The sequence below is a fragment of the Melanostigma gelatinosum genome (assembly GCF_949748355.1).
Source record: "Melanostigma gelatinosum genome assembly, chromosome: 12".
Classification (NCBI taxonomy): Eukaryota; Metazoa; Chordata; class Actinopteri; order Perciformes; family Zoarcidae; genus Melanostigma; species Melanostigma gelatinosum.
The window spans coordinates 27,428,373-27,450,691 of NC_136645.1; the positions used below are offsets into that span (position 1 = coordinate 27,428,373).

Below are 22,319 nucleotides of genomic sequence, written 5' to 3' on the forward strand. Positions count from 1 at the left end.
CATTGAGATCATCTGTAGTATACATGTGTTGTGTCTTCATCTCTTCATGTTGTCCAGGGAGGCTGCCGTCCTCTGAATGGAGTGGATGTTCCTCTTCACTCTGTCCTCTACAGTAGAGCTTGCAGCACTGTCCAGCTTCATGTTATGAATGAACCGGCATCGCGGTCATGTTTGACATTTAGTTTTTGCTGCTTCTCATCTTGCCTCTTGTATCTCTTCACATTGTTCTCCCTGTCCTCTTCCCTCTGCTCGGCCTGGTCCATCATCTCCCGCGTCTTGCGCTCCAGCTCATCTGAAGAGAGCTTCTTGGACACAGGGTGTCTCTGTCTCTGGTAGCGCTCTCCTTGTTGGCTGGAAGCTCTGGGCTCAAACTTCTTGTCGGCTTTGTGTGAGGAAGAAGAGTTGAAGGGACTTTCCCTGTTGTTTCTGTGTGGCGACTGGGAGCGGCTCCTCCCACGGCGCCCTGAGTGATTGGATGGAGCGGAGGACTGGTGATCAATTCCTAACGCCTCTCCTACCGGCGCCATTGCTCCAACCACACCCATCTTCCATCTCAACCTACATATTGATTTCAACTGCACACCTGTAAAGTTTAGTGACTGCATCCTTGCAGCTGCAGTCGCGTTCATTAAATCTCCACAGATAGACTGACATGGTGCAACAATATCAGAGTCGCTGTTGCAGCTCGTAACAAACAGCATCATGAAAGAAACGATACATGTACACTCACTGTATATACACTCCCTCTCTCAGCATGTCACACACTGCAAGGCCACCAGGGGTTGCCAGATACTTCCACTTCTTGGGCTTGGTGACACAGTTGGAAATGGTAAAAGAGCCTCCAGCCTCCCAGCATCAATAAGCTTCATTGTGCTTGTGGATGGCAACCAAATGAGACGCAACTGAATTCTGGAGGAAGCATGAAGCAGTGATCACATAGTCAGTGTTTCACAGCATCAGGATTATCATTTTCAACAGATTCCTCAACCACTCTGTAAGTAATAATGGAAATTGTTCTATTTCTTGATAAGTAGACTATAGAAAATGGGAGAATCTAAAGGGTGCATGGTACAAAAACCTGATTGTAAGACTTGCTGAAGGACAATTGGCAGACAGTCTAGTGAGAGGTGTTTAACATGTGGCTGAATAATGTTTGTTTGCTCATGAGCACTGAGTAAGTAGTATCTGTGAAGGATGATCTAAGGCAGGATTCTGACCATATTGAGTTATCTGGGTTTTCATTTCATGTTAAGAATCATAGTTGATTCACTAACACACGTCAGTCAGAATAACCATTCATCTGTGTTTTTTCTTTCTTTTCTGTAGAACACTTAAGCATTTCATAAAGCAGGCGTTAAAGAAGAAAGAGCACCTTGCCCGCTTGCAGAGCTAGCTCTCAGACAGTCACCGCGGTGAGACTCAGAGCCATTCCTATGGTGGCCAGCCAATGCCTGGCCATGGGCAACGGTTCGATAAAAGCCCCACAGGCTGAGGAGAACAGCTGCCTGGCCTCCATCCACAGGGACCGGCCTGGCTTGGACACAGATGTCCTCAGGTACCTCATGCTTATATCTGCTCCGTTATGAAAAACACTATTCTAAGATAAGTACAGGAGGACCCGGGAATTCTTAAAAACAGTTTATTTTACTTACTTACTGTAAGTGTGTGTGTGTGTGTGTGTGTGTCATGATCACCATGGTTGGATCCATACACCCTTCGCTTATGGGTTTCAAACTTTAATAATGTGGAGGGTGTTGTGGAAACCAAATTCAGTTTCTGAATACAAACTGTTAAAATACCGTATGCATGCAGTTGCAAACACATGCTTCCTTTATAACCAAGACTTCCTCCAAACTTAATAGCAAATGTTGATCAGTGCCTTCCAAAAGCTTTTTCATTATTGTTACAGAAAGACTCATCCAAGCTTTTTCTGATCTGCCATGATTTTAAAAAGCCACCATACTAAGTTATGGGTAGGGAATGTCTTGGTTAAACAACACCGATGTTGGCTCTTGGTAAGAACCAGCAGATACAAAACAATGAGGGTGGAAGGCCAGGCCGAGCTGCCTAGTAACTCCTCTTTGCAGAGAGTGTGAGTCAAAGGCAATTGAATAGGACGTTAGGTTAGTTCTAAGGAATAGTGTCGCCCGAGGGCTCAGTGGTTGACAGCAGAGGACAGCACAGGGTGCAATGATAGGTCAAACATCATTTAAAAGGGCTTCCATAGCAATGCTTGTGTAACTTGTACTATATTTCACTATGTGTATTGTTATAGAAATAACACTACAATGAAATCGTTTTTTACAGGTTTTGAGGTTCATATTTCCATCTAAACTTGCCCCATCCTTTACGGATTAGTCCAACATGTGAATGGTAAAGGTATTCATTCCCCGCTAGCTGCATTGTGTCTTGTAGTGAACAATGTGTTGGTGTATGGTAGCCTGGCTTTTTGAGGCTGCCTTTATGTGTATTCAGTGATTGAACCAATACTTATCTTCAGGTTGCGGATTACCCAACTGGAGGCGGAGCTGGCATGTCGGGACCTGGAGTTTCAAACCCAGGAGCTCCAGTTACAGCATCTCCGCGTCGAACTGGAGGCCAAGATATCCCAGATTGACAAGCTCCAGGATGCCATCGGCTACAACAACAGCCTGGGCCGCTCCCCGCCGGCCCTGCGCCACCACGACCACCGCCGCTTCAGTGTCATCAACCAGGGTCCCAGCCGCTTCCACAGGGTGGCTGTGGAGGTCCACCGCAGGCTCAAAGCAAAAGACGGCGTGTCTGCTGAACCCACTTCGGAGAACTACTGTGGAGGGTTCAGAGCAGCCCACATCTCAATTGCAAAGTCCATCCACAAAGACTCACAGTGAGTGAAAGGGCAATTCTACACAAATAGGGAGGTCGGTATGAACCTTTTCTGCCATCACCGCGTTTATATAACGTCTCGGATTCATAACTGCCAGAATTGAAGAAGCCACGATATCTCTGGTGTCCTAATTGTAAACACAAGTCTCGTCAGACACGTTGTCTGTGTGAGCGATGAAATCTCCTCTCGTGCGAGTGTGTGTGCCCGTGTGTGAAATTGACCAGGGCGTCATGTGAACGGCAGATGAATTGGACAGTGTGGCCATCATGGTGGGCATGCAATGCAATCTATGTAATCAAACGATCGCTGACAATACGAAATTATGAACAACAAATCCTCCATTCAGTCAAAATGAGTGTTGGACTAAAGTAAATTATAATGTTATCATGTGTATAGGAAGATGTTTTTCCGCAGCAATATGAAACAGATATTAAAGATGAATTATGTGCTGATTAACTTTCGAACACTTTACGTCATTAAAACTACTAATGACAATAAAAATACAATCTTTAATTTCCTAATCATTTGAAATGGTTGTTTTTATGCGAATAACCACTATAGATGACTTCAACAAAGTCAAAGGATAACTTTTATGAAATTGATAATGATGATAATACATATTTTAGTTCATTCAACATAATGTCAGACTGAATGAATAAAGTAAAGCTGAATGTACAGTCACTTATGATACAACTAGAAGATGATGTATTACGTCATCAACAGGTTCTGTGGTTGTTCAAAAAATAATTTTCATTGAAATAGTTTGATCAATTGTGATCAACCCAAACAGAATATTATTGCCAGGAGGACGTGGAAGCTCTGGCAAGCTTTTGTAATACCCCCCACATGTGAAAGGCCACATTAGCATGGCAGGACAACAGAACGACATGGAGGGAAACAAAAGGCCACGGAATCTAAATGCAGGGTCCGAGTCATTATGGGCTTCAACCTACGCTGCCTCTCTTGCCCACTACTCTCAGATCCATTCAGCACTCTGCTTTTCAATAAATTCATCATCTGTGTGATGTGGTAATCAGGGATGCACACTCAGGGAAATCTGCTGAATAAATTGAAATTGCAGACATTAATGCAGTGGCTTGGACCCAGGACCCACATTCATTTGTCTAGCAACAATGTCTAGTAAAAGCATAACGGCGTCCATGCAGTGCTGATAAGATTATATTTGTTATTGAAAATAATACAAATTTTAGCATCCAATTTAAGTTTTTTTTTTTTTTTATAAATTAAAAAACAACCATCTAAGCTCTTACCTAGAACCTCATGCACACTACTTCAGTATGTTGAGAAATCCAAAGCACCTAATTCCAGCTGCAAAGTGCCAAATGGTTCAGAGTTTGAGCAAATGGTTAATTATCCCTACTTATTATGGGTGTAACAATACGCATATTTGTATTGAACCGTTCGGTACGAGGCTCACGGTTCAGTACGCATGACGAACCGAACAATACGTTTGAATAAAAAAAAAAAAAACTTTATTGATGAAGAGCCACGTTCACTCAGGTTTAGTGTCATCATTGTTCATACTAAAATGATGATGGAGAAGATGTAAGTAACAATACTACATAACTTTAAGGAGCAGTTTTTGTTTTTTATGCTTATGTGTTGCTAAGAAGACACCCCAGAAGATGGGTCACTCAGGTATAGTTCCATCATTGTTCAAAGTCAAAGGATAACTTTATGATGTTAGTTGTAATGAATAAATATCTTTTAAAATCAAGTACATTTCTCTGGCATTTATAGTTTTCTACTGTACCGAAACGTACCGAACCGTGGCTGCACTCTATCGTACCCAACCCAACCGTGAGTTTTGTGAACCGTTACAACCCTACTACTTATACTGGCAGGGTTGTGGGTGCAAGGGTTCTATATTTCATATATTGTGGGATTGCCAGGAGGTCAAAATTTACTTTTGTAAAAAGTGGGATTTCTCAATTAAAAGAATACTTTACCCACAAAATGACCATTTGTATATCAGATACTCACCAAGTGTTATTATTGAAGAAAACAATGACATAGCTCCATGAGGAATCCAAAAATGTCAGGATCCAGGATCCCTGTCTGACCTGTTCGGTGTTACCTCTGTTTCCCCTGATCTCCTCTCCTCATGTGTTCTGTCATTCCCCCGTTTGTTATTGTGTGCCATGTGCTCTCTGTTTGTCCTCTGCCTCCAGACGCCTCCCATGGCCACACCCTTGAGTGTGCACAGCTGAGGACACTCCAGCCGATCACCTCCTGCTGCCTGACACACCAGACTCAGGGCCCACTAATGAGTCTCCTGTCACTACATAAGCTCTGGCCCTGCAGTCTGGGGTTGTCAGGTCGTACCGTTTTTCACCCGCGTCAACCCCGTGGCGTCCTCTGCCCTCCTTGTGTGTACGGATTACACTCCGCCGCTCTGCCCTCCTTGTGTGACACGGACTACTCTCGCCGTCAAGCTACCAGCCCTCCGGTGTCGAGCCACGGGCCTCACACCGTCGATCTGCCACTCGGGTGTCGGACCACGGGCTCCACACCTTCACACATTCTAAATAAAACCTGTTCATAGTAACTTCTGTCTCCTGTGGTCTTGCGTTTGGGTCCTACCTGCGAACTCCCATAACAGAACGACCTGACCATAATGGACCCAGCAACCACAGGAGCAGCTACACTGTACGGCCCTAACAGTCTGCTGGAGGAGGTGAGAAGTGTCACTGCTGAGATTTCTCGGATTGGCTGTTTCGTTCAGGAACTAGCCCGGACAGTCAGGTCTCCACCAGTTCCAGCACCTGCACTATTCCCTCCAGTCCTCGCTCCGCCGGTCTGGGAATCCCCTGTGCCGGCTCCAATTCCCTATGATGGAACACTGGGGAAGTGCCAGGGCTTCCTGTTGCTTTGCCGACGAATGTTTGACCGTCGGCCTCAGACGTTTGCCTCGGACGGGTCCAAGGTCGCCTACGTGGTTGGATTACTGCGGGGAAGGGCTTTGGACTGGGCTGCGAGAACATTAAGTTTTGATCGGCCTAATACTGTGGGTTATGTGGACTTTGTGGCGGCTCTGATGAGAGTTTTTGACCCTCTGGGGGACTCGGATTATATGGCCAAGCACCTTCTCAGCCGGAGAGGGAGCCAAGCAAGTGTAGCGGAACACTCGGTGGCCCGGCCGACTCCGGCTCCCTGTATTCGGACGGCATTGCAGCCAGCTCCTGTTCCTGCCACCTCTTCGCCGCAGCCAGCTCCGGTTCCTACCGCCTCTGCGGCACAGCTTTCCCCAGTCCCGGCCGCCGCCGTACCGCGGCGACCTCCCGTCCCGGCCGCTGCCGTCCCAGAGCAGCAGCGACCTCCAGTTCCCGCCGCTGCCGTCCCAGAGCAGCAGCGACCTCCAGTTCCTGCCGCCTCTACGCCGCAGCCCGCTCCAGTTCCTGCCGCCTCTACGCCGCAGCCCGCTCCAGTTCCTGCCGCCTCAGCGCCGCAGCCCGCTCCAGTTCCTGCCGCCTCAGCGCCGCAGCCCGCTCCAGTTCCTGCCGCCTCAGCGCCGCAGCCCGCTCCAGTTCCTGCCGCCTCAGCGCCGCAGCCCGCTCCAGTTCCTGCCGCCTCAGCGCCGCAGCCCGCTCCAGTTCCTGCCGCCTCAGCGCCGCAGCCCGCTCCAGTTCCTGCCGCCTCAGCGCCGCAGCCCGCTCCAGTTCCTGCCGCCTCAGCGCCGCAGCCCGCTCCAGTTCCTGCCGCCTCAGCGCCGCAGCCCGCTCCAGTTCCTGCCGCCTCAGCGCCGCAGCCCGCTCCAGTTCCTGCCGCCTCAGCGCCGCAGCCCGCTCCAGTTCCTGCCGCCTCAGCGCCGCAGCCAGCTCCAGTTCCTGCCGCCGCAGCCCGCTCCAGTTCCTGCCGCCTCAGCGCCGCAGCCCGCTCCAGTTCCTGCCGCCTCAGCGCCGCAGCCCGCTCCAGTTCCTGCCGCCTCAGCGCCGCAGCCCGCTCCAGTTCCTGCCGCCGCAGCCCGCTCCAGTTCCTGCCGCCTCAGCGCCGCAGCCCGCTCCAGTTCCTGCCGCCTCAGCGCCGCAGCCCGCTCCAGTTCCTGCCGCCTCAGCGCCGCAGCCCGCTCCAGTTCCTGCCGCCGCAGAGCCGCAGCGCCAGCTCCAGTTCCTGCCGCCGCAGCGCCAGCTCCAGTTCCTGCCGCCGCAGCTCCAGTTCCTGCCGCCGCAGTGCCCGCTGCCGTCTCTGAGCAGCAGCGACCTCCCGTGCCCGCTGCCATCGCGGGGCAGCAGAGACCTCCCGTGCCCGCTGCCGTCGCGGGGCAGCAGAGACCTCCAGTACCTGCCACTGCTGCACCAGCAGCCTATTCTCCGGAGCCCTTCCGCCCGCCCGGCCGTCCGCCGGAGCACCCGTGTCCGTAGCCCTTCCGCCCGCCCGGCCGTCCGCCGGAGCACCCGTGTCCGGAGCCCTTCCGCCCGCCCGGCCGTCCGCCGGAGCACCTGTGGCCGAGGCTCTTCTGCAGCCCCGTGGCCGGTCAGAACCAGTCTCTGCCGCTCTGCCCTCCTTGTGTGACACGGACTACTCTCGCCGTCAAGCTACCAGCCCTCCGGTGTCGAGCCACGGGCCTCACACCGTCGATCTGCCACTCGGGTGTCGGACCACGGGCTCCACACCTTCACACATTCTAAATAAAACCTGTTCATAGTAACTTCTGTCTCCTGTGGTCTTGCGTTTGGGTCCTACCTGCGAACTCCCATAACAAAAAACTGAGGAAAGCCTTGATGAATTCAAATAAAGTGCTTTCCACAACAGCAAAACCATGAAAACATCCATGTTCAAACTCTCAAAGAACGTATGCAATATAATCCAAGTCTCCCGTCGTATGCTTACGACTTCACAAACACGTTTGCTGTTAGTAGAGGATAGAGGGTCTCAGATGCTGTGGAGATTGTAAAACCCCTTGTGGTGAATTTGTGACTTCTGAAATTGTTTCTGTTTCTTCTTGAATCCCAGAACCAAGAAGCTCATCAACAATGCTATCATGAACAATGACTTTCTGAAGAAGCTGGAGACACAGCACACAAGGGAGATGGTGGACTGTATGTATGAGAAGGTTTACACGGAGGGACAGCTGGTCATCCAGGAGGGGGAACCTGGAAACTACCTCTATGTACTGGCAGGTAAGCTCCGCAGAAAATGTGCCGCTCTGATGGGTTACTACACTGTCACATTTACAGTTGGAAAGGCTGAGGCATCTGGGGGATATTGAGGGTTTTTGTACAGTTTACGATACAGTTGGTTTTGAGAAAAGTTTAGGAAAATTCATCTCATTAGGTGATTTACAGAAGTCTTCAGTTCATCATTTACAAATGTTATTTTCCCATTGAGATGAGTCGTACCAAAAATCTGGTTTAGTGTTCTTTTAAGAATGCTAGAATTATTTTACCTGTATGTTAAATTAGTTGTAAAGTACAGTTTCGGGATCTCTTTTAAATAAAAATTGTAAATGTATGTTTTTTTTTTTCAATCATATCAGAATCAGCTTTATTGGCCATGTTCGCTTACAAGGAATTTGACTCTGGTTTTGCGTTGCTCTCCACTTACATACACAGAATTTACAATAAACAGGAAAGATGTAAGCATAAAGGAATAAGCAAAGTTAGTTATGAGCATTAATGGGACATCAATTCATACAGAAAGAGATGAGGAGAGAGGAGCTCAGTGTATCCTAGGAAGTGCCCCGGTAGTCTAAGCCTATACCAGGTTATCTAGGGGCTGGTCCAGGCAAACCTGAGCCAGCCCTCACTATAAACCAATACCAGCCCTCACTATAAACCTGAGCCAGCCCTAACTATGAACCTGAGCCATAAACCTGAACTATAAACCTGAGCCAGCCCTAACCATAAACCTGAGCCAGCCCTAACTATAAGCACTATCAAAAAGGAAAGTCTTGAGCCTACTCTTAAATGTGGTGAGCGTGTCTGCCCCCCGGACTGAAACGGGAAGTTTGTTCCACAAAAGAGGTGCTTGATAACTGAAGGCTCTGGCGCCCATCCTACTTTTTAAGCCTCTATGAACCACAAGTAATCCTGAATTTAAGGAGTGCAGCTCTCTAGTGGGGTGATACTATAAGCTCTTTAAGATATGATGGTGCCTGACCAATTAGGGCTTTGTAAGTAAAAGGATTTTAAATTATATTCTGGATTTTACAGGTAGCCAGTGCAGAGAAGCTAATACAGGAGTAATATGATCTCTTTTCTTAGTTATTGTTAGTACATGAGCTGCAGCATTCTGAATCAGCTGCATTGATTTAAGAGATTTATTAGAGCAGCCTGATAATAAGGATTTGCAGTAATCTAGTCTAGAGGTAACAAATGCATGAACTAATTTCTCTGCATCGCTTTGAGACAGGATGTGCCTGATTTTTTAAATATTACGTAGGAGAAAAAAGTCAGTCCTAGAAATAAGTTTTATCTGAGAGTTAAAAGACAAATCCTGATCAAAGGTAACTCTGCGATTCTTTATGATGCTGCTGGATGCCAGTGCAATGCCATCTAGAGAAACTATATCATTAGATAACTGATGTCGGAGGTGTTCTGGGCCTAGTAGAATAACTTCAGTTTTGTCTAAGTTTAACATCAGGAAGTTGCAGGTCATCCAGGTTTTTATATCCTTAAGACATGCTTGCAGTTTAGTGAGCTGGTTGGTTTCATCTGGTTTGATCAATATATATAATTGAGTATCATCTGCATAACAATGAAAGTTTTTAGAGTGTTTAGAGCACAGAACCTTGTGGAACACCATGACTAACGTTGATGTTCATCGTTTACAAACTGTGATCGATCATATAAATAGGATTTAAATCAGTTCAGTGCGGTTCCTTTGACGCCAATATAATGTTCTAGTCTCTGCAGCAGGATGTAATGGTCAATGGTGTCGAACACAGCACTAATGTCTAACAAGACCAGAACAGAGACAAGTCCTTTGGCTGAATTAGAAGGTCATCAGTTATTTCACCAGAGCTGTCTCTGTGCTATGATGCTTTCTAAATCCTGACTGAAAATCCTCAAATAAACTACTGTTTTGTAGAAAGTCACACAACTGATTTGCGACTGCTTTCTCAAGGATCTTAGAGAGGAAGGGAAGGGTAGAGATTGGTCTATAGTTAGCCAACACCTCTGGATCCAGAGTGGGCTTCTTAAGAAGAGGTTGAATTACAGCTCCTCTGAAGGATTGTGGTGCATGGCCTGTTAATAAAGACAGGTTGATCATATCTAGTAAAGACGTGCTAACTAACGGTACAACTTCCTTAAGCAGTCTAGTCGGTACAGGGTCTCAGAGACAGGTAGAAGGTTTAGACGTAGACATTGTTGAAGGTCGACTGGAGTAAAGCATCTAAATATATATCAGGGTTTACAGCTTCTTTCTAAGGTTACTCTATTTGAGGAAAGATCAGTGCTGTTTGAGGGCATGATATTATTAATGCTTTCTCCAATAGTTGTAATCTTATCATTAAAGAAGTTCATGAAGTCATTACTACTGAGGTCTAAAGGGATGCTCTCTGTCAGCCTGGCTACAGTGCTGAAGAGAAACCTGGGTTGTTCTTATTTGTCTCTATTAATGATGAGTAATAAGCTGCTCTGGCATTATGGAGGGCCTTCTTATAAGTCTTAAGACTGTCTCGCCAGAATAACTGAGATTCTTCCAAGTTAGTGGAACGCCATGTTCTTTCAAGTTTTCGCGATGTTTGCTTTAATTTGCGGGTTTGAGGGTTATACCATGGAGCGAACCTCCTTTGTTTTACCATCTTCTTTTTTACAGGAGCAATAGAGTCTAGTGTCATTCTCAGTGAGCTTGTAGTACTATTGACAAGATGATCAATCTGGGTCAGACTAAAGTTAGCACAGGAGTCCTCTGTTATATTGAGGCATGGTATTGAGTTAAGTAAAGACGGAATTGCTTCTTTAAATTGAGCTACGGCACCATCAGATAGACATCTAGTGTAGTAACTCTTGGTTAATGGCGTACACTCCGTTAGTAGGAATTCAAAAGTTATTAGATAATGGTCCGATAGAAGAGGGTTCTGTAGGAAGACTATTAAATCTTCTATTTTAATGCCATAAGTCAGAACCAGGTCGAGGGCGTGGTTACATTACATTACAGTCATTTAGCAGTTGCTTTTATCCAAAGCGACTTACAATAAGTGTATTCAACATCGGTATTCGGTTTACTACTAGTCACCAGAAGTCATAAGTGCATCTCCTTTCTTCAAACAAGCATCTAAGAGCATAAACCAGAGCCAACGTACAGTGCAGAAAGAAACGAATGCAATAAGTGCCACAAACTAATATGAATACAATAAGTGCAATAAGCTAGTATGAATACAATAGATGCTAAGTAAATGCTAAGTAGAAGGCTAAGGGTAGGCCTTCTTGAAGAGGTGAGTTTTCAACCTGCGCTGAAAGATGGGCAGCGACTCTGCCATCCTGACGTCAGTGGGGACTTCATTCCACCACTGTGGGGCCAGGACAGAAAACAGCCGTGACCGGGTCGATCGGCCGTAGGGACCTCTGAGCGACGGGGCAACCAATCGCCCCGAGGCAGCAGAGCGAAGTGGTCAGGCGGGGGTGTAGGGCTTGACCATGGCCTGGAGATAGGAAGGAGCTGTTCCTTTCACTGCCCTGTAGGCCAGCACCAGAGTCTTACACTGGATGGTGTAGAGAACGGGGGAGGCAAGTTGTGTGGGAGAACTTGGAGCGATTGAACACCAGGCGAGCTGCAGCTTTCTGGACAAGGTCCAGAGGTCTGATGGCCAATGCCGGGGCTCTGGCAAGTAGTGAGTTGCAGTAGTCCAGGCAGGAGATGACAAGAGCCTGGATTAGCACCTGCGCCGTCTCATCAGTGAGGAAGGGGCGAATCCTCCTGATGTTGTAGAGCAGGAATCTACAGGAGCGTGTAACCGATGCAATGTTTGCTGAGAATGACAGTTGGTCATCCAGGGTCACACCCAGATTTCTCGCAGTCCGAGTTGGCATCACCACAGTATCGTCAATGGTGATGGACAGGTCTCGGTGCGGGCAACCCTTCCCCGAGAGGAACAGTAGCTCGGTTTTGTCCAGGTTGAGCTTGAGGTGGTGTGTCGTCATCCACTTCGAGATGTCAGCCAAGCACGCAGCGATGCGTGCCTCCACTTGAGTGTCCCCTGGGGGGAAATGACAAGATCAGCTGGGTGTCATCGGCATAACAATGGCAAGAGAAGTCATGCGAGCGAATAACAGAACCCAGAGATGTTGTGTAGAGCGAGAAGAGAAGGGGGCCCAGGACTGAGCCTTGTGGAACCCCCGTAGTCAGCATGCGTGGTTCCGACACGGGCCCCCTCCATGTCACCTGGTAGGATCGACCTGTCAGGTCGGATGCAAACAGGGAGAGTGCAGAGCCTGAGACGCCCATCCCCTCGAGGGTGGAGAGGAGGATCTGGTGGTTCAGTGTCAAACGCCGCAGACAGGTCCAGGAGAATCAGGACAGAGGAGAGAGAGTTAGCTCTCGCTGCGTGAAGCGAATCCGTCACCGCAAGGAGGGCTGTCTCAGCCGAGTGACCTACTTTGAACCTGGACTGGTGGGGGTCCAAGAGGCTGTTCTGGTGGAGATAGGAAGACAGTTGATTAAAGACTGCACGTTCAAGTGTTTTGGATAGAAAGGGTAGAAGAGAAACCGGTCTGAGGGGTCAAGTGATGGTTTCTTCAGAAGAGGGGTGACTCTGGCAGTCTTGAAAGCCGTGAGAAAGCATCCTGAAATGAGGGATGTGTTGATGAGCTGGGTGAGGAAAGGAAGGAGTTCATTCGCAATCATTGTGATGGTTAAAACAGTGAGTGGGTTTCTGTACACTCTGACAGAAACCAATCGAATCTAATAATGAGATAAACGCAGTACTAAGGCTATTGTTCTCGACATCCACATGAATATTAAAGTCACCTACAATAATTACTTTATCTGTTCTAAGGACTAGATTTGATAAAAACTGAGAAAATTCAGGAATTCAGAATACGGACCTGGGGCCCGGTACACTATAACAAATATAACTGGCTGTATTGTTTTCCAGGTTGAGTGTGAAAGACTAAGCCCACTTGAGGGTGAAAGACTAAGCCCACATTATTTACTGGACACCACCACGACAGCCAGCGGTGGAACAATGACATGTGGCTATACATTTCATCATTGGTCAGATTCGGGAGGGGGCCAGAGAAAACTACGGAGTACGACATGGTTCAAATGAGTTTGAACTGTATGCTATGTTTTCCTCGCTGCAGATGGCTTGCTGGAGGTCATTCAGAATGGGAAGCTGCTGGGGGAGATGCGTCCTGGCACAGCGTTTGGGGAACTGGCCATTCTCTACAACTGTAAGAGAACAGCCACTGTCAAAGGTAAGGGACTAAACCAGTCATGGTTCTTAATATGTCTCACCTTTGGGATTACATTCTTACATTCACTCCCTTGTGCTTATATGTGTATCACGTTGTGTGACAACCATATCCATATCATATACAGTATCAGACAGCCACTGGCTGGATGGTACATGAGCAGACGATTATTCACAGAGGGAGTTGTTAAATAAATATTATCTATTGAATAATTATGTTGTCTTATATTTACTTTGAATGATCACTTAATGATTGCATTTTTAAATGTAACGCTTGTCTTTATCTTATGTGTGCTTTTTTGATTTGTTCTGGTACAATAATCAAAATATAAAGATGATTTATAGCATGCAGCAGGTCTGACAAATAGGTTGTTCATTATAAGTGGTGAAAACTCTGCAATTGATTTGAGCTCAGAAAAAACAAATGCTTACATTATTTACATTTTACCAGAAGACTCCCAAATGGCTTTGGATTTTAAAAACAGATTAAAATATTTCAACAGAGCTTGTTACAGATCAGCTACCATGAATAATATGCAAAAATGAAATAAGAAATGACATCAAATTAAAATGATATGGACATAATACATTTAATTGACAGAATTAATTGCAAATAATGGCTAGTGATGGCAATGGACTCATTCACTCTGCTACACATGCTAACTGAGTAGGCAGTTGTCAGCAAGACATCCTAAAGTGCCTTGAAGTTCGACAGCATCATCAGATTCGCCTTACACCACAAAAACTGTATCAGTGTTAGTATTACTGGCAAAAGATTTTGGCGTATCAAACTCAAAGTCTGCGACTGAATTCCTGTCCCAGGCCGTTCCTGTGTACAGGTCTTTTATGTACTGTACCATAAAATGAGTCACTTCATGTAGAAGGACCCTGAACTATCCTCCACTGTGAGGATAAAGATATCGGTTCAATGAGTTTTTAATGATTTCATTCCAATCCAGCTGTGTCCCAGTCTCATATCTGGGCACTAGACCGGAAGACTTTCCAGACCATCATGATGCGGACCACACAAGCCAGACATGAGGAGTACTTCAACTTTCTGCGCAGGTACAAACCCAACTCACAGGATGTCTCTACTAATAATAATAATAATAATAATACATTTTATTTATATCGCGCTTTTCATGACACTCAAAGACACTTTACATTAAAATCATCATATATAAAAACAATACACTAAAAACAAAGTACACAATAATAGTCACACATTAAAAGCAGTTTTGAACAGGTGAGTTTTGATTTGTGATTTGAATGTGGAAAGGTCAGTGCAATCTCGGATGTTTTTGGGGAGAGAGTTCCAGAGGGAGGGGGCAGATATGGAGAAGGCTCTGTCGCCCCATGTCCGGTGCTTGGTCCTGAGCGGAAGGGACAGGAGGTTGGCATCAGAGGAGCGGAGCCGGCGGGATGGAGTGTGGTGGTGAAGCAGGTCGGTGAGGTAGGAGGGGGCCTGATTGTGGAGGGCTTTGTGAGTGAGGAGAAGGATTTTGTATTGGATCCGTTGTGGGACGGGGAGCCAGTGGAGGTTCTGGAGAACAGGGGTGATGTGGTCACGGGAGCGGGTGTGGGTGAGCAGGCGAGCAGCAGAGTTCTGGATGTACTGGAGTTTATTTAGGATTTTGGATGATGTGCCGTAAAGAATGCTGTTGCAGTAGTCAATTCTGGAGGTGATGAAGGCGTGGATCAGAGTTTCAGCAGCAGATGAGGAGAGTGATGGGCGGAGACGGGCGATGTTTTTTAAGTGTAAAAAGGCAGTTCTGGTGATTTGTTTGATGTGGTGTTCAAAGGAGAGGTTGCTGTCAAACATGACTCCAAGGTTGCGGATGTGTGGGGAGGGAGACAGAGTGGAGTTGTCGATGGTGAGGCAGAAGTTGTGACAGGTTTTAGTGAGGGATTTGGGGCCGATGATGATCATGTCAGATTTATCACAGTTCAGTTTGAGGAAGTTGGTTTGCATCCATGATTTAATGTCAGTGAGGCAGTTGGTGAGAGTGGAGTGAGTAGCTGTGGAGATGTAGAGTTGGACTAACATCAAACATCATTAGCCTGGCAAGAACCTGTTAACACTCCGACAGCCCGCCCACGGGCTTTTGGAGTGTTAAGTGTACATCTGTGTTATGTACACAACTGCTATAGGTAGGTACTGATGCGACATATCATTGGAAAGCTAAGATTATTGTGATTCGATTGATGCAAACCATTTCAAGATACAATCACAACAGCAGGTACAATCAACGCCTCTGTCAGACCACCAACTAACAAACAAGCAGTTACAAAATCAAGGCAACTCACCAATGAAGCCTCACAGTAATCCATCCATCGATAATATTCCGACAAAAACAGTCTTGTTACATTGGCAAAGGTCCAGACGATCCAATCCAGTAAAATACTTAGTCCAAAACACATTACGTCCATAAATACCCACGACTGCTGTTGCATCATTTCAAATTAGCCGGCAGATATGCCTAATTATCTATGTATTTTCTGTAGTAACGCCAGTTTCCATGTAAACCCTGATGCTCTGTTTCTCAAAATGGCGGCTGCACTCTGACCTTTCGATTGACACCTCATTTGACCCAATAGGAGCTTCCATGTCCTGTCCACAGCCTACAATAGCCAACGAGAGTCCGCATTGAAGGACAGTACCTGCCCCTCTTATTTCGTGTAAAGCTCGAGCCAATTGCAACCGATCATTCTGATGACGCTTCGTATAGCCAATGAAATTTTGAAAAAGACGATATACAGCTTCAGGGGGTAGATTTAGAGCCAGAACACGGGAGTCACGGCGTAAAAGTGAGACTGCTGCTTGTGTCCGTGCGTAAAATGAAAAGTATGGTTTTTGAGAGTTTGAGACTTTAGGAAAGTGAATAATGGTGAAATAACTTACAAGTTACTGTGTTTTGACATAAATAAGCTTTAGTTTGAATTATCAATACACATTTTGTAGATTGCCAGTGAGTCTGCTGACCTGTTGGGGGGAGGTGTTTCTGTGTATGAAGTTACCCCTTTGTTTCACTGCGTGTGCGCGTCATTAGGTGTTACTGCTGATCTGGGGGAAATATATATATATATATATATATATATATATATATATATATATATATATATATATATATATATATATATATATATATATGTATGTACGCGTATTGAACCGTTCGGTACGAGGCTCGCGGTTCGGTACGCATGACGAACCGAATACGTTTGAATAAAAAAAAAAAAAAATTTAATTTTTTTTTTTTTTTTAAACCTTGATTTAACCAGGTAGTCCGATTGAGATTAAAAATCTCTTTTGCAAGATGTAAGTAACAATACAAGATGTAAGCAAGATGTAACTAACAATACTACATAACTTTAAGGAGCAGTTTTTGTTTTTTATGCTTATGTGTTGCTAAGAAGACACCCCAGAAGATGAGTCACTCAGGTATAGTTCCATCATTGTTCAAAGTCAAAGAATAACTTTATGATATTAGTTGTAATGAATAAATATCTTTTAAAATCAAGTACATTTCTCTGGCATTTATAGTTTTCTACTGTACCGAACCGTGAATTTTGTGAACCATTACACCCCTAATATATATATATATCCACATGAGGTGTTTGTGCCTTCCCCCATCTGTGTTTCATTGTGTGAACTGCTGACATGTGAAAATGCAGAAAAGATGGAAAGGTTTTGTAAATGACAAACTGTTACTTCTTTATTTTCACATAAAAGGCAATCATCTGATGTAGATTCAGATCAGGAGTGGGTTAGGCCTTTTTAGCCTAGGTATGTGACCACGGTTACCAAGTGTCTCCAAATGGCCTTTTTTGGAAGGCGCCTAGACAAAACATCAGAGTGTTACCTTTCAAAAGAGACCAAAACCATGCATGTACTCCAAATGGTTCAAGAACAGCTTTCAATTTACTTTGGGTACGCCTTGGATAGGTGTTGTAGACTAATAACTGGAGTGATAACCACCGAGTAATGTAACAAATAACAATAATAGCTTTGGCTTTCAGATGGGGTTTAGGTTTCAAATGGGGCTGTATATGTCATGCTCAGTCGTTCTGGGTCTGAAAGATGTAGTTACAGGTCGCAACCTGTGCAGAACTCTATACAGTCAGCAGCAGTGCATGAACAAAACAATCATGAAATAGGTCTCATGACAGATATGGTCAGGTTTTGGTAAAAGCAACACAGACAGAACAAGACAAGGTGCCGTCAAATTGTCTATGCATTAAAAACTCTGCAGTGCATGCTTATCCCTGAGGACAACAAAGCCCATACCAGCTGGTTATACACAAAGCCTACATCTGACAACAAGAACATAGTGGACATGTGCAAACAGATACTCGATGATTATACGTGGATTTGAAAAACACTGTGAAAAATAAACTACAATGTCTTAGCTTCATAAACAGTTATTGAGTTCTATTTAACATTAAAAAAAATATGTATTAAACCTTTATTTAACCAGATCCGCCCCACTGAGATTACAAGCCCTGGCCAAGACAGCAGCATTACAGTGTTTCAGACAACATACATAAAAACAAACATGAACGTAAAAACACAGAACAAACACAGTATACACTCAGTGCATTGTTTCAAACAAAAGCCAACAGTATCAACTACAAAATCATATGTCAGATCTTACATAATAAAGCTAACCTTTTTTTATTACATATAAAAAAATAATAAAAATAAATAAATAAATAAAATCACAAATAAATTATATAAGCATTATAAGGATGTCCTACATTTTCAAGTCAGTTTATTCAATTTAACAAATTACTATTGTATTGCGGTGTCACTGTATATAATCAATCTCTTCTCACTTATAATAAATGTGAATATTTGTTTCTCTGTAAGTGTGTCTCTGCTCCGAGGACTACCTGAGGAGAAACTAGCAAAGGTTGTTGATTGTCTTGAAGTGGTGAGTACTTCCCATTCCACCACATTTCTGGCAGCTATACATTATGCATTACATGCAGTTCCATATAGTATCCGTTTCTAACTAATTAGTTTCAGATTGTATATAAGTGACTGACAGTCTGTCTTTTCAGGACTATTTCGAAAAAGGAGAGTATATTATCCGAGAGGGTGAAGAAGGGAATACTTTCTTTATTATTGCAAAAGGAGAGGTGAGACATCAGCATAGTCTTGTCAAACATGCCATCTTAAATCCTTAATCTGTTCTTACTTGAAAGCAAATATTTGTTTGGAGCCTGTTCAAAGAGGGTTGCAGTCTGGTGTGGATAGTATCACACGCTCGGCCTTCTCAATCTGTGTTCTGCTTTGTACTTGTGTTCCCGTGGACGTGAGAAATGTCATTAGTTACAGCCAAAACTATTATTACAAAACTACTCTTGTTCGCTCAGTAGCGTACGAAGAAGAATTGAGTTCAAATAACAACGAGCAATTTACCAGGAATGAGAGGCAGGTGGCTGGGTTTCCGTCGTATTTCTCAATCTGGATCCCTCTAGGCTCGTGACCGGGAAGAAGAGGCTCAGATAGCACCGCCTCTTGTGAAGGCTGAGCCAGACAGTTGGCCGCTTCAGGAGCGATGGCAGAAGAGGCAGATGCTGCCTCATGCACCATCTGCAGCTGGTTGGAGAGTGAACCCACTATGTTCTCCATAGATGTCTATAAAGTCCCCTGATGAGCCTGCAGCTGCTGCATGGAGGTAGCGAGTGAAGCCAGCAGTTCTTCATGCTGGTGAAATCGTTGGCCCTGGTTTGAAATAGCAGCTCTGAGCCGGTCTGATCTTGCTGAGTCTGTCACGGCCAGATTGTATTGTGATGATTAGAGTACGACTCAAGTGCAGAGATAACAGACCAGAGAATGAAGTTGCAAAAATCAAAGTATTTTCTGAGGCTCAGTTCAAACAAGGTAGGACAGGCATGAACGAAATGAACATGTATAATAATAGTTCCAAAACAAAAAGCCTGACAATATAATAACTTACAAACAAAAGAGGTAATCAGCGGAATTAACACGCGTCATAAATGGTCAAACAAACAAAGCGCCGAACAAGACTACTAACTATAAACAGGATTACAAAAGCATGTTTCAGGAATAACGGGAATCGTAAATGACACAGAAGAACTCGTCTACGGGAATGACTGACAATCTGGCACCTGCTTCGTGACCAGCTGGGATTTAAGTACTGGGAGATCTGATGATCAAATGAAACGCAGGTGTGTAACAAAACAGGCAGGAAACTAAACAAAGACAGTAAGTAAAGTAACTGATGAAGCATGGGTAGGTGAATGACAAAGTAAAACAGGAAGTGAAATCAACAAGCGTTCATGTGGGTCGTCACATTATCGGCACGTAGTTATTCCAACCCAGACCATGATCTTTTCCTGAACCGAACTGATGAGCTTTGTTGCTTAAACACTGCAGGGCCTTATGGCGGCGCACTGATTGCTTATGTTGCTTGACATTCTTAAGAAATTGCACAAAAAGTTGAACATTGATCAGAGTATGACTCTTTGAGTGACTCAATTTCTACGGCACATCCTTGTCCCATACACTGGCTGACTTACAGAAAGTCCAGCAATGAAAGAATGATTGTCTCAATTTCATGACTCCAATGATAAAACATCAACAGACAGAAATATAACACTGATTATTGATATATCTGTTGCTTTGCCTCATTCTAATGTTTTCTATTTGTAGGTCATAGTCACTCAAAGCACAGAGGGCTTCAATGAGCCACAGGAAATAAAGACATTGGGAGTTGGAGACTACTTTGGAGAGAAAGCTCTCATCAGGTACAAGCAACATGTTTACAGAAGGCTGAGGACTCAGTGCAGAACTTTAAAATCGAACACATGTTACAAACACACCGCAGAACACATATAACATTGTATTCCAATGATTTTTGTTTCTTTGTGGTGAATCTCATCACATTAGATGGCTCAATGACCATAAGGTAAGGCCAGTGAACTCACACTAATACTTTCCAGCTGTTTGCCTTTAGGTGTACACAAGTGTTTACATCACATTATGTGGACGGATTAAAATGCTATTGTATGATGTTAATAATGACAGTGAATGGTTAACTCCTCTGTTTGTCACGGCCATGTTGTTAAACCACTACATTATCACACAAGTTGAATGAGTGTTAACTTGATGCACTGTTGTGTCTTGTCCATTGTGTCGTGACGTCACAATGTCTTCCTCAGTTGTGTTTATTGTTGACCACGCTGCCTCTCTGTCCCTCCTTCCAGCCGCATTCCCACTTCATCATTGCCATTTCTCTACCTGTCCACCAGAGGCCCTCAGACATGTCCATCTGGTTCAGTCACCTGACTCCCACATCCAGCCACTCCCTCCTGCCTTGCAGTAACCCCATTCCATTACCTGACCTGCCCACCTGTTCCCCATTGCCCTCAATAGTCTTGCAATATATTTATCAGCCCACTTCCACTCATTCCCAGCCAGGTTGTCAATATTGCTTTGTGCCGTTGCTTTCCAGCCCCTCTCTGAACCGCAACCTGTATCTTACTGATAGCGTGAGTATTATATTAGTACCTGATTCATTTTAATTACCCTGAAATTATAGCCCCACCGATTGCGATGCTACCTCATCACCAATATCTTTACAGGCTGAATAGTACTCTCTTGCCCCTTTCACACGGCCTGTTCAAAATGGGGCTGTGCTGCCTTGCCGTTCTGTATAAAGCTACGGAGGGACCGAGTTGTACCACAGCTGAGCCGGCAGCGGAGGAGGTGCTATCTGAAATCAAACACTGGGGCGGCAGTTATGCAGAATCTTTGCGTTGCATTTCCCTATCTGTACAGACAGTATTTTTTTACTTCCATCACTGTTTTATTACAGAACAGATATGTTTACCTTTTAACAAATGAGACGCATGCAGGGGGGGATCTTAAGTTATTAACCATATCTATGATGATGATCAAAACCAGCATTCTCAGGATCATAAAATCCTTAACATCCTCAGCATCTTCAATATCCTCAGCCACATCAACTTCCACATCGTCAATATTCTCAAAATCCATGGCGTCCTCAACAGGCTTTGCCTCCTCAGCATTCAAATCCTCAGCATCTATGACATGTTAAGCATCCTCAAAACTATCCTTGACCACTTTAGCATTCCCGGGATCCTCAACATTCTCAACACACTCAGCATCCTCAACAGCATCTTCAAAATTCTCAATATACTCTAAATCTTCGGCTATCTGAATATCTTCAGCCAAGTCAACATTATGATCATCAAAATCCAAAGTAAGGTTTTTCTAGAAGCCATCCAACATCACTGTTGTGACCAGTCACACTTTTAACAATAACTAATGAACCAATGAAACCATTTATTAAAACCAATGAAACACACCAATGCAAGCCAATGAAACCCATACATACAAGAAGATGACACCTACTACCTGTGCACTGTAGTGATCACTATTCATGAAAGGGTAATATCTTGAATCTGGTGTGAAGGCCCGTACAGAATCAGAGGAGACATGGGACACATAACTCTGCTTATCTAGTATTAGTCACGTACAATCAAAAAACAAGTCAAAGAGGTCGGTGACAAGAAGACTTCAGAGTTTAATGGTCATATTACATCAGAAAAGCTTCAACGGCACCATTTCTACAGTAGAATTGTACCATTGATGAGACAGAGGAGAACATGCTTCCTTCGGGACATTCAGAACATACTTTGTCTTCATCCTACAGCAAACAATACAAACAAACAAAAGATGTTCTTAATGTCACAGCACCTGCTTCAGTTGATGCTGTTGGCTGACCAAGGCATGCTGCGTCACACTGCAGTGTGTGCATATGGGGTAGTGATGTGTTTGTTTCACTGAACTGTACATGTATGTTTACAGTGAGGATGTTCGCTCAGCCAACATCATCTGCAATGAGAGCGACACACACTGCCTGGTGGTGGACAGAGAGTGAGTAGCTGGATGTTCTTTACGTGGCATGTTATTATGTACACCTGGATCCATATACCAGACCCTTTAGTTCAATGTAATCTGCATACCTGATGTTAGATGACAATGTAGACAATAGTAATACTTCAAAAGTACATTTACAATAT

At 44.7% G+C, this 22,319-nt stretch overlaps 1 protein-coding gene across 1 annotated transcript in view; it reads left to right on the plus strand.

The window, feature by feature from the left end:
• Nucleotides 1–885: 885 nt before the first annotated feature.
• Nucleotides 886–22,319, plus strand: part of prkg2l (protein kinase cGMP-dependent 2, like) — a 34,801-nt gene continuing 13,367 nt past the window's right edge. The window contains exons 1-10 of the mRNA XM_079280277.1: nt 886–994; nt 1,327–1,555; nt 2,501–2,866; nt 7,841–8,007; nt 13,135–13,248; nt 14,204–14,309; nt 18,112–18,175; nt 18,306–18,383; nt 19,924–20,018; nt 22,105–22,173. Of these exons, the coding sequence (XP_079136403.1) occupies nt 1,434–1,555; nt 2,501–2,866; nt 7,841–8,007; nt 13,135–13,248; nt 14,204–14,309; nt 18,112–18,175; nt 18,306–18,383; nt 19,924–20,018; nt 22,105–22,173 (1,181 nt within the window). The 5' untranslated portion in view covers nt 886–994; nt 1,327–1,433. The remainder of the gene's footprint in view (nt 995–1,326; nt 1,556–2,500; nt 2,867–7,840; nt 8,008–13,134; nt 13,249–14,203; nt 14,310–18,111; nt 18,176–18,305; nt 18,384–19,923; nt 20,019–22,104; nt 22,174–22,319) is intronic.